The sequence below is a fragment of the Amphiprion ocellaris genome, chromosome 6, assembly GCF_022539595.1.
Source record: "Amphiprion ocellaris isolate individual 3 ecotype Okinawa chromosome 6, ASM2253959v1, whole genome shotgun sequence".
NCBI lineage: Eukaryota > Metazoa > Chordata > Actinopteri > Pomacentridae > Amphiprion > Amphiprion ocellaris.
In genome coordinates, this window is record NC_072771.1 from 464,568 (window position 1) to 477,677 (window position 13,110).

Below are 13,110 nucleotides of genomic sequence, written 5' to 3' on the forward strand. Positions count from 1 at the left end.
CTAATTCACCACCTGCAAAACACTATACTTTTACAGCACATTTTTCTAATGCTAACACACTTTGTTCAAAACAGTTAAAAACACAATCAAAACAGAATGATACCAGTAAAATACACTTGGGGAATTTCTGCTGCAGCCACATTGAAATCTATTGAAAATCATTTTAAAAATATTGGCAATAAAAATAAAAAGACCATGTAATTTCAAACACAGCTGAGTGTAGTTGTCAGCTGAAAACCGATTCAGGTGATCTGTGTTTGGCCTCATCAGAAACCATATAAAAGAAGTAGCTTCTGATTGTTCTTCCTTTGGAAATATGGATCAAAGAGCACCGGTTCAGCATTTTTTGTAAGGTCCCAAAGTACCTATGCAAAGGCACAGAGAAAATACGTCAATGTTCTTGAGGTAAATTGCTGCATTCCTGATTCATTCTTGTTGCAATATATTACAATTTAGAACACTCAAAGTGCAAAGATCTTATTTTATAATAAAATACTGATTTATCTAAAAAGAAATCATTCAAACTTGAAAGATTAAAATTTATTTCATGTAATGCTCTCTGTTGTTGGTATTTTGTAGTTCAGTGTGCTGAGAGTGACAGGGTTTGTTTCCAAAGTAAGGCTATTTGCTAGTGCTGCGGTTGAATGGGCTTATTTTGAGACATGTATGAAGTGTTTTGTTGGTGAGAAACAGTTTTAGGGACGAGATTAACTGTCTAGCTGAGATGCATGATGGAAATGCAGGCTGTGTTAAGAGTTTTGAACATGTGACTTCAGTTTCAACCAATGCTTCTTAGCAATTGAAAAAAAACTGTAATATCAGCCTGTCAGTCTTAACTCAGGGTTTAATGTGTTTAATATCAGCCTGTCAGTCTGAACTCAGGGTTTAATGTGTTTAATATCAGCCTGTCAGTCTGAACTCAGGGTTTAATGTGTTTAATATCAGCCTGTCGGTCTGAGCTCAGGGACATTAACCTTCCTTTGTGAGAATAACGTTCTCAGGACGAGGTGACCTTTCTGTTGCTGTTTGCAGAGTCATGGAAACAGCTGAGAGACCAGAACCAGAAAGAACCGCAGACCAGAACCAACAGCACAGTCCTGACACAGCGCCCCCCGCAGTCCCCTGAGACACTGGATATGAGAACATGTTCAATGAGACGGAACATCAGACTCAGAGACTTTAGAACCAGAAGGAACAAACTCCAAAAAGAAATAAAGTTTCATCAAACAAAATCTCAGATAGAAATAATTCAGAAAAATAAGATTTACACTGACTGACCACCTGGTTAGAAGATCCCCGATTCACCTCCTGGTTCTGGTTCTGGTCTTTCTGCATGGAGTCTCCATGTTCTCCCTGCTGGGTTCTCCATGTTCTTCATGCTGGGTTCTCCAGGTTCCTCCCACAGTCCAACAACATGCTGAGGTTAATCAGTGATTCTAAACTGTCTGTAGGTGTGAATGTTTGTCTCTATGTAGCTCCGTGATAGGCTGTTACCTGTCCAGGTGAACCTGTGATAGACTGTTACCTGTCCAGGTGATGGATGCTTCCTGACCATGTCTAGATCTAAGTGGAGCTCCAGGTCTGGCTGGACTGAGCTAGAGTTTGCTCACAGGTAGCTCCAGGATAAAAACTGCTCCTCCAGGTGTAGTCCGGACAGGTAGCACACCTGGAGTAGCACTTTTTACCACTCTGACGCTCTGAACCTCCTGCTGCAGGTGACCATCGTCCGAGGAACAGACGGGTTTGGATTCACCATCTGCTGTGACTGCCCAGTCCGAGTCCAGGCTGTGGATCCAGGTAAGAACCTCCACACCTGATTGGATAATGGAGCTCAGAGAACAGCAGTGGAACCATATAAGGAACCACCGGAGGAGCCATCTGAGGAACCTATTTTAATCTACAAAGTCTGATGTTCCATGAAGACACCTGAGCAGTGATTTAATTTAGATCAGGGGTGCACAAAGTTTTTCAGCATGCGAGCTACTTATAAAATGACCAAGCCAAAATGATCTACCAGCTATAAAATTGCAAAACATATATTTATTCATAAATATATTGAGAATTCTTAATATGAACCACATATGTTGGTGTACCTTGCATAACTACGTGAATCCATATTGCTCCATACAACTCTGTACATTTTTTGTCTTTACCTTACTCTGATGACTTGCACTGAATGGAATTAGCCAGGGATGCATAGTTGGGACAGTAGCTGCTGACATCCAGCCTCAAGCACACTTTCAAATGATCATCAGTCATGGTGGAACGGTACTTGGACTTAATGATCTTCATGTGGGAAAAGGCTGATTCACAATAAGTAAGTGCAGCCGAATAATGCAGTCCAGGAGGCTGCACATTTCCTCATGTTGCGGTACTTTTCCTCTGTGAGTAAGTTCCACAACTGTCCATGAGTTCTGGACTTCAGCTCAGTGTCAGTTTGTAGAGTCAAAATCTTATCCTCCACTCCAGAAGAGTTCAGGTGAAACAGAGTTGCAATTTTTGATGCAAGTGAAACAACCTCAGCATCTGCCCCGAAAAGGGTAGCACATGAATGTAGCGATTGGCTCGAGTAAATCAAAGTCTTCAAATCATTTGTCAAACTCTGACAGACAAGTGTCAATCTGTTTTGTGTAGCGTACATTGTCAAGCTGCACACATGACTTCCCTTGCGTCTCCAGCTCTGACGCAAGGTTCTGGAAGTTTAGTCGTGTAACTGTAGTTTTTTGATAGCTGGGGAGCTCTGATCGAAGATAGTATTTCTTCTTTGTTTTTAAAGTCTTGGAACGATGAGTCAGCTGCTTCAACAAATGCCTCTTTTACCATCTCTCCATCTTGGAAGGATTTCTTGTTCTTAACGATTAAGTGACTCACCCGGAACGAAGCTTCGGTGGCTGCCTTTGCTTTTGAAGTTAGCTGTGAGAAAAATGACTGCTGTCCGGATAACTGGGACTTTAGTTCCTTCACCTTTCTCCTTCTCAGCTCGCTCTTTGGAGGGAAGTCCGTGTCGTAGTTTTTATGAACAGTCCGAAAATGCTGCTCCACATTTCCCTTTTTCGGTATAGCGATGGCAGAGTGGCAGATGAGGCAAACGCACTTTGAAAATGACATAATGAAAAAAAGTCCACCTCCCATTCCGTATGGAAGTGGTACGTTTCTGTCTTTTTACTCTGTCCAGCTCCCGCAATCATTTTTATACCCGTAAGTTTAGAAGACATAAATTGCAGGCTAACTAACTAGCTTGCTCGAACACGCCGTTATGTGCGCATACGCAGTGACACCTGTGTCAGAAAAGGTCAGACTGGTCAGACTGACTGCCCCGTATGCCAATCAAGTGACGAATTTCATAGTGGGGACGGATGATAGGCTGATGTCTATGTTTTAATGCCATGTGATCTACCCACACTACCTTTGCGATCGACCGGTAGATCGCGATCGACGTAATGGGCACCCCTGATTTAGATAAACTTTATCAATCTCTCACTGTGAAAATTCACATTCACCACCGTGATGTTAAAGCAGAGACATTAGTTATAGAACCGCTAACAGAACCACTAACAGAACTGCTAACAGAACGCTGCTGACAGAACTGCTAACAGATCCACTAACAGACAGCTGCTAACAGAACCGCTAACAGAACCACTAACAGATCTGTTAACAGAACCGCTAACTGAACTGCTAACAGATCCACTAACAGAATGCTGCTAACAGAACTGCTAACAGAACCACTAACAGAACCACCAACAGGACCGCTAACCACTGCTAACCACCGCTAATCACCGCTAACCACCGCTAATCCAACCAGCAGAGATGTTAGCTGTAGAACCGCTAACAGAACCGCTAACCACTGCTAACCACCACTAACCACCGCTAACCACTGCTAACCACCGCTAACCACTGCTAACCACCGCTAACCACCGCTAACAGGAACGCTAACCACCGCTAACCACTGCTAACCCAACCAGCAGAGTCTTTCCTTTTCCTCGACAGGATTTCGACTCTCTGAAAGTCTTGTTTCTCTGATCAGCTGCTTCAGTCCTCAGACCATGTGACCCTGGGGCCTCATTTCATTGGTCACCTGTTGTGTTGCAGACGGTCCAGCTCATCGGTCCGGACTCCATGAGGGCGACTCTATTCTGCAGCTCAACGGACTTCCAGTGGAAACATGGAAGTGTGTGGACCTGGCGCACGCCATCAGGTACGCTCTGCCCCCTGAGAGCGGGACAACCAGGAAACGTTTTTCACCTGATGTTTTAGTTTCAGTTCACCTTCGTGTTAAAATGCTGTCTCTCCTCAGGAGCTGTCCGTCTCAGATCGTCCTGGTGGTGTGGAGAGGTTTACCTGAGCTCAGGTCATGTGACACGTTGCTCCGCCCACCAACACACAGCATGGTGAGTCTGAAAAACTAACTTCCCCTTCAGTCACTGGTTGCATCCTCTGATGGACCTACTGCAGGTGTTATCCAGGTGTTATCCTGGTGTTTCACAGGTGTTTCACAGGTATTTTCCAGGTTTTATCCAGGTGTTTTACAGACGTTATCCAGGTGTTTCACAGGTAGTTTTCAGGTATTATGCAGGTGTTGTCCAGGTGTTTTACAGGTGTTTTATGAGTGTTATCCAAGTGTTATCCAGGTGTTTTACAGGTGTTATCCAGGTGTTTTACAGACGTTATCCAGGTGTTTCACAGGTGTTATCCAGGTGTTATCCGGGTGTTTTACAGGTGTTATACAGGTGTTTTGAAGGTGTTATCCGGGTGTTTTACAGGTGTTATACAGGTGTTTTGAAGGTGTTATCCAGGTGTTTTACAGGTGTTTTACAAGAGTTATCCAGGTGTTTTCCAGGTGTTATCCAGGTGTTTTACAGGTGTTATCCAAGTGTTATCCAGGTGTTTTACAGGTGTTATCCAGGTGTTTTACAGGTGTTTTACAGGTGTTTTCCAAGTGTTATCCAGGTGTTTTCCAGGTGTTATCCAGGTATTTTACAGACGTTATCCAGGTGTTTCACAGGTGTTTCATGGGTGTTATCCAGGTGTTATCCGGGTGTTTTCCAGGTGTTATACAGGTGTTTTGAAGGCGTTATCCAGGTGTTATACAGGTGTTTTGAAGGCGTTATCCAGGTATTTTCCAGGTGTTTTACGAGAGTTATCCAAGTGTTATCCAGGTGTTTTACAGGTGTTATCCAAGTGTTATCCAGGTGTTTTACAGGTGTTATCCAGGTGTTTTACAGGTGTTTTACAGGTGTTTTACAGGAATTTTACAGGTGTTATCCAGGGGTTTTACGGGTGTTATCCAGGTGTTTTCCAAGTGTTATCCAGGTGTTTTCCAGGTGTTATCGAGGTGTTTTCCAGGTGTTATAGAGGTGTTTTCCAGGTGTTTTCCAGGTGTTATCCATGTGTTATCCAGGTGTTTTACAGGTGTTATCCAGGTGTTTTACAGGTGTTTCAGAGGTGTTATCCAGGTGTTTTGAAGGTATTATTCAGATGTTATCCAGGCGTTTTACAGGTGTTATCCATGTGTTTTCCAGGAGTTATCCAGGTGTTTTACAGGTGTTATCCAGGTGTTACTGTGGCTGTTCTAGCTGCAGCTCTGTAGCTCTGCTTGGATTTCCCTCCATGAGAACCGAACAGAATTATTCTGGTCAAATAGTTCTGCTAACAGTCTTTATGCTAAGCTAACAGCCCTCTGTCTCCTAGATGACAGGCAGGAAGTTGCTGTCTCACCCCTCCCACAGCAAACATAGCCGACGTTGGGGTCAGGGGGCGGGGGTCCGGTCCAGTCTGGGGGCTCTAGGTTCTCTGTGGGGGGACCGGAAGGAGGACCATGAGGAGTACGAGGATCAGGAGGAACCGGAGTTCTCCCGTCACACCACCACACTGAAAGGAACCCGAGTGACATCAAATGGAGACAATTACATCATCCTGTCACCTGTCAGTCCAGGAGGGCAGGTCAGTCTGAAGGGGCGGGGCCTACGGGTGTCTGAATCTTACATGAACCAGAACCTTTTTTAATGAATCGCAATTAAGACCCAAGAACCTTTTAACTGTTAAGAGTCAACCCAAGAACATCCAGATGTTTAACAAAGAGAACCTTCCAGCTGTGACCTGGACTCTGAGCTAGAACATCGCTGATAAACATTCTTTTGACCTTAGAGGAAATGATATAAAGAACCACCAGAACTAGAACCTTTCTCAGAGTCAGTCGCATTAGAACCTTTCCACCGTGACGTTCTCAGCACAGCTCATGAGTTCTTTGTGTTTAAACTAATTCTAATAAGGTTCTGCAGAACCAGTAAAGCTTTCTCCATTGGTTCTCTTCCAGCTCCTGCAGCCGGTCTACCAGGACAGAAACGGAGCCCTCGGTACCGCCTCCCTCTAGAACCCACTGTGTGTTCTCAGTGTTTCTAAATGTTCTGATTGTAAATGGAGTGTTGGTTCTGCAGGTCGTCTGTACCAGACCCATCCCAGCAGAGGGCAGAACCTCCTCCATGACCCTCCACCCTGGTCGTCACGGCGACCGTTCTTCTCCACCCTGACTCCGCCCACCTCATCATCAGCCCCGCCCAGTAACCACAGCAATTACCAGAACTGCACCATCATCCAATCACATCTGCCCTGCTCTGGAACCTACGTCACCCTTGCGCCCAAAACCCTCATCTTCCCTGTCTTTGTCCAGGTCAGAACCCAGACCAGAACCAACACTAGAACCATTAACCAGAACCATTAACCAGAAGCCAGACCAGAACCATTAACCAGAACCCAGACCAGACCTTTCATCCACCTTAGAACATCAGTGTCCATGTTGACCCACTTTCCTGAACCAGAACTGACCTATGATGTTAGAACCAAAGCTCCCGTTTCGTTTCCATTACCCAGACCCAAAATGTGAGCTGAATCTAATGAAGACCTTCTCCATCCTCATCTTCATCCCAGTCAGAGGTTCTTTCATCTGTCTTAGACCAACTTTGTGAAAGTCAGAACCTGGAAACTTGACCCAGAGCTACATTCATAATGTTGATTACAAAGATCCTCGTCTTCAGCGCGTCTTTGGCCAGATAAAAATAAAACCTTTAGAGAACCTTAAACCTGCTCCTGACTCACTCATGGTAGAACCCAAAGTAACTGCCTTTCCTGTGTTCATCTGGGTCAGAACCTGTTTCACCACTTTCATGTGACCAAGAACATGAACCCAGAACCACATACTGGAACTGGAAGCCTGATTGAAAATGGGCAAACAGTCACCTTAACATAGAACAGAGAACTCACACCCAGTCGAGATCCCTATAGCTGATCTAGAAGAACCTGCTCTATAAGTTTTATCTGGATGTAGAACCCACTGTGGAACCTCCTACCTGAGTTAGAACCTCAGACTGGAAACAAACATAAAGGTTCCAAGAGTTCCAAAGTGTCAAGACTAAACATTGGACCCTTCCTGAGTCAGAACCTGACCTTTATTAGAACCCCATCAGTTTTAAATCGGAACTTTAGAACCCAGCAGGGCGGTTGAAGCTGTTCATCACACTGATTGTTTCTGTTGTTTTCAGCCTCTGGATCTCTGCAGTCCAGAAAGAACCCTGCTGATGTCAGAGGAGATGGTTCTACACCAGGTGGACCTGCTGCCTGCCAAGGTACCAGTACTGCAGATATACCACTACTGAGGTACCGGTACTGTATATATACCACTACTGAGGTACCGGTACTGCAGATATACCACTACTGAGGTACCGGTACTGTATATATACCACTACTGAGGTACTGGTACTGCATATATACCCTACTGAGGTACTGGTACTGTATATATACCACTACTGAGGTACTGATACTGCATATATACCAATACTGAGGTACCGGTACTGTATATATACCACTACTGAGGTACTAGTACTGCATATATAACCTACTGAGGTACTGGTACTGCATATATACCACTACTGAGGTACTGATACTGCATATATACCACTACTGAGGTACTGGTGCTGCATATATACCACTACTGAGGTACTGGTGCTGCATATATACCCTACTGAGGTACTGGTACTGCATATATACCCTACTGAGGTACTGCATATATACCACTACTGAGGTACTGGTACTGCATATATACCCTACTGAGGTACTGGTACTGCATATATACCCTACTGAGGTACTGGTGCTGCATATATACCACTACTGAGGTACTGGTACTGCATATATACCCTACTGAGGTATTGGTACTGCATATATACCCTACTGAGATACTGCATATATACCACTACTGAGGTACTGGTACTGCATATATACCCTACTGAGGTACTGGTACTGCATATATACCCTACTGAGGTACTGGTACTGCATATATACCCTACTGAGGTACTGGTACTGCATATATACCACTACTGAGGTATTGGTACTGCATATATACCACTACTGAGGTACTGATACTGCATATATATCCTACTGAGATACTGGTACTGTATATATACAACTACTGAGGTACTGGTACTACATATATACCCTACTGAGGTACTGGTACTGCATATATACCACTACTGAGGTACTGGTACTGCATATATACCCTACTGAGGTACTGGTACTGCATATATAGCCTACTGAGGAACTGCATATATACCACTACTGAGGTACTGGTACTGCATATATACCCTATTGAGGTACTGGTACTGCATATATACCATTACTGAGGTATTGGTACTGCATATATACCCTACTGAGGTACTGGTACTGCATATATACCACTACTGAGGTACTGATACTGCATACATATCCTACTGAGGTACTGGTACTGCATATATACCACTATTGAGGTACCGGTACTGCATATATACCACTACTGAGGTACTGGTACTACATATATACCACTACTGAGGTATTGGTACTGCATATATACCACTACTGAGGTACTGGTACTGCATATATACCATTACTGAGGTACTGCATATATACCACTACTGAGGTACTGGTACTGCATATATACCACTACTGAGGTACTGCATATATACCACTACTGAGGTACTGGTACTGCATATATACCCCACTGAGGTACTGGTACTGCATATATACCACTACTGTGGTATTGGTACTGCATATATACCCTACTGAGGTACTGGTACTACATATATATCACTACTGAGGTACTGATACTGCATATATATCCTACTAAGGTACTGGTACTGTATATATATCACTACTGAGGTACTGGTACTGCATATATACCACTACTGAGGTACTGGTACTACATATATACCACTACTGAGGTACTGGTACTGCCTATATACCACTACAGAGGTACTGGTACTGCATATATATACCCTACTGAGGTACTGATACTGCATATATATATACCCTACTGAGGTACTGGTACTGCATATATACCACTACTGAGTTACTGGTACTGCATATATACCACTACTGAGGTACCGGTACTGCATATATACCACTACTGAGGTACTGATACTGCATATATACCACTACTGAGGTACTGGTACTGCATATATACCACTACTGAGGTACTGGTACTGCATATATACTGCTGACAGTAGTACTGAGGTACCGGTACTGCAGACGAGCCTTCAGCTGGGAGTACAAGCTGTGTTTTTATTTACTGTCTGCTGGGGATCAATGGTTCTGAGGACTTGCTGACCTCTGATAGGGGCTTTCCATCAAAGAGCACCAGGTGCTAGGTTGGTTCAAAGTTGAGAGCCAGTGCTTTTTTGGTTCAAATCTCGTGCCGCCCCAGAACGGGTTTGTGTTTCCATTCAGAAGGAGCAAAGTTGGAGCTGCGTCATTGTGCCACCACAAAACGTGTGTACGTCACTGCGTACGTATCCGTTCAACAGCGTTCACGCCATACGGAAACCCACACAACAACAATGGAGGACTTCATTGGAGTGGTGTTCATGGCTTTGCTAGTGTGTCTCGCCATCGTTGAGCAGCAAAACTTTCTGTTAGGGGTTACCCATCGGCATCGCCGTTCCAATGCCCGGCCATCACGTTTGAGAAGAAAGGTAATTATCAAAGACGTTTGGATACTTAACAGTAAACGTGCTAGCGTTAGCTTAGCTACTTAGCTTCGACTACGCTTGCATTGATTACTTAGCAGTTAAACACGCGCAATAAGTTGATGATCATATCTATGTTTATCTTTTTAGATGTTTTTAGATGTCACCCCGCCCCCTGCCCGTGACGTGCTCGGCTCTCAACTCTGGCCAAGTCTGGCCCAGCAACGAGTTGGTGCCCGAAAAAGCCCCAGTTTTTGGAGCCCGGAGCCGCAGCTCTGGAAAGACAAAACCCGGCGCCAAGTCGGGCACTGGCTCCGACTCCGAATGGGCTCCACCCCGGTCGAAAGCCCCTATGAGACCTGAATCAGGACCAGGTTCCCTCTAATGGATCCTCCTGGATTCACGCTGAACGTTTTTGGGAATCTGCTACTTCTGGTTCCATGTTTTCAATAAAGCAGAAGATGACATCACAGGTCATATGGTTTCAGTCTGTCACAGTATTAATAAATAATCAATCAGACATTAAAACTACTGATCCACAGCGAACATCTGAGGAATCCACTTGGACCTCAGACAGGTTCTATAGCTGTTCCACCATGAGAACATGATCCAGCTTAATGGATGTGAGTCCTGGAGGTCATGAACCTCCTCATTAGTCTTTCTCATGGTGCCCGTTGCTGCTAAACTCCACAATGCTCTCCTGCTGTACCCTGACCTGTAGTCTACAGGATTAAACAGGAAGAGGCTCCCCCTGGTGGAACAACCAGGAACTACAGTTGATCTATGACACGTGTTTTTAATTGGTTTGATTCACCTTCATCTAAAATGTGTGTTTACTGTGTGCTTATTGTGTATTTACTGTGTATTTACTGTGAGTATTTACTGTGTATTTACTGTGTGTATATATTGTGTATTTATTGTGTATTTACTGTGTGTATTTCAGGTGACAGTGCTGATCTATTCTGACCTCCTGCTGCTGACCAGAGAGGATGAATCTGGACACTGTAACGTCCTACAGAGTCCGGTGTACCTGAACACACTGCAGCTCGGAGACGGTATGCTCTGCTGTTCTGATGTTCTACTGTTCTGTTGTTCTACTGTTCTGCTGTTCTGCTGTTCTGCTGTTCTGTTGTTCTACTGTTCTGTTCTGTTGTTTTGATGTTCTACTGTTCTGTTGTTCTGATGTTCTACTGTTCTGTTGTTGTGCTGTTCTGTTGTTCTACTGTTCTGTTGTTCTGTTGTTTTGATGTTCTAGTGTTCTGTTGTTCTGCTGTTCTGGTTCTACTGTTCTGTTGTTCTGCTGTTCTGTTGTTCTACTGTTCTGTTGTTCTGTTGTTCTGCTGTTTTACTGTTCTGTTGTTCTGCTGTTCTGTTGTTCTGATGTTCTGCTGTTCTTTTGTTCTGCTGTTCTGTTGTTCTGATGTTCTGCTGTTCTGTTGTTCTGATGTTCTTCTGTTCTGTTGTTCTGCTGTTCTGTTGTTCTACTGTTCTTTTGTTCTGCTGTTCTGATGTTCTACTGTTCTGTTGTTCTGATGTTCTGCTGTTCTGTAGTTCTGCTGTTCTACTGTTCTGTTGTTCTGCTGTTCTGTTGTTCTGATGTTCTGCTGTTCTGATGTTCTACTGTTCTGTTGTTCTGCTGTTCTGTTGTTCTGATGTTCTGTTGTTCTGTTGTTTTGATGTTCTACTGTTCTGCTGTTCTGTTGTTCTGATGTTCTACTGTTCTGTTGTTCTGCTGCTCTGTTGTACTGCTGCTCTGCTGTTCTGATGTTCTGCTGTTCTGCTGTTCTGTTGTTCTGCTGTTCTGTTGTTCTGCTGTTCTGATGTTCTGCTGCTCTGCTTTTCTGTTCTTCTGTTATTCTACTGCTCTGTTGTTCTGCTGATCTAATGTTCTAATGTACTGATGTTCTGATGTCTCTGCCTCTGCAACGTGTTCTTGTTGGAACCCATCAGAGCGCCACCAGCTGGTGTTTGCATGCGTTACAGGAGAAGCCCTTCTATTGGTCTGAACAGATGTCTGGCAGCCAATCAGAGCAGGATTTGACGTGTGTGTGTGTTACTGTGTGTGTGTGTGTGTGTGTGTGTGTGTGTGTGTGTGTGTGTGTGTGTGTGTGTGTGTGTGTGTGTGTGTGTGTGTGTGTGTGTGTGTGTTCCTGCAGTGGTGTCAGAGCCTCTGAGGATCTACCTGCTGCAGAACTCTCAGAACTGCTGCCGGGTTCTGTTCAGCCTGGAGGCCTTCAGCATGGAGCAGAAGGTCCGAGTCAGTCTCTGTCTCCATGACAACATGCAGCTGGTCACCACGGAGACCGGACACGGCCACCAGGTATGGCAGCGATGCTTTACACTGTTCATGTTGGAGATCCATCCAACATGGTGGAACATCTTCTAGTAGTTGGAGATCCATACAGCAGGGTGGAACATCTTCCAGTAGATGGAGATCCATCCAGCATGGTGGAACATCTTCTAGTAGATGGAGATCCATCCAGCATGGTGGAACATCTTCTAGTAGTTATAGAGTCATCCAGCATGGTGGAACATCTTCTTGTAGTTATAGATCCATCCAGCATGGTGGAAAATCTTTTAGTAGTTATAGATCCATCCAGCATGGTGGAACATCTTCTAATAGTTATAGAGCCATTGAGCATGGTGGTACTCAGCACTTCATGTGTGAGCCGTGTATTTGCAGACTGAAGAAGCATGGCATCCAGGATCCGCCTGGCGACACCAATTAGTCTTTCCCACGAACCACCCATGTGTGATGAATGAGGGGGAGTGAATTCAATTCAATTCAATTCAATTTTATTTATATAGCGCCAGTTACAGTCAAATTGTCTCGAGATGCTTTACAGAACCCATATGCCTGAACCCCAGAGCAGCCCTAAGGAGACAGTGGCAGGAAAATACCCTTTTAACAGGGAAAAAAACCTTGAGCAGAACCCGGCTCTAATGTGGGGGAACCATCTGCTGCTGGCCGGACGGGTTGAGAGGGACAGAAGAGGTAGAGATAGAGGGATGGAGGTAGAGGGGAAGAGGTAGACGGGTAGAGATAGAGGGATACAGATAGAGGGATAGAGGTAGAGGGATAGAGGTAGAGGGGTAGAGGTAGAGGGGTACAGATAGAGATAGA

The 13,110-nt window shown here is 44.5% G+C and overlaps 2 protein-coding genes across 5 annotated transcripts in view; one reads left to right on the top strand and one right to left on the bottom strand.

The window, feature by feature from the left end:
- LOC111573056 (fibrinogen C domain-containing protein 1-like) overlaps positions 1–13,110 on the bottom strand; it is a 49,023-nt gene that overhangs the window by 26,552 nt on the left and 9,361 nt on the right. The gene's annotated exons all lie outside the window — the stretch shown is intronic.
- The window catches only part of LOC118470766 (regulator of G-protein signaling 3-like), a 35,232-nt gene that overhangs the window by 8,119 nt on the left and 14,003 nt on the right, over positions 1–13,110 (top strand). For all 4 annotated transcript variants that reach the window (XM_055011810.1, XM_035951348.2, XM_055011811.1 and 1 more), the window contains exons 2-10: positions 1,716–1,797; positions 4,090–4,195; positions 4,295–4,388; positions 5,689–5,940; positions 6,314–6,353; positions 6,435–6,667; positions 7,536–7,619; positions 10,930–11,041; positions 12,143–12,306. In XM_055011810.1, the coding sequence (XP_054867785.1) occupies positions 1,716–1,797; positions 4,090–4,195; positions 4,295–4,388; positions 5,689–5,940; positions 6,314–6,353; positions 6,435–6,667; positions 7,536–7,619; positions 10,930–11,041; positions 12,143–12,306 (1,167 nt within the window). The remainder of the gene's footprint in view (positions 1–1,715; positions 1,798–4,089; positions 4,196–4,294; positions 4,389–5,688; positions 5,941–6,313; positions 6,354–6,434; positions 6,668–7,535; positions 7,620–10,929; positions 11,042–12,142; positions 12,307–13,110) is intronic.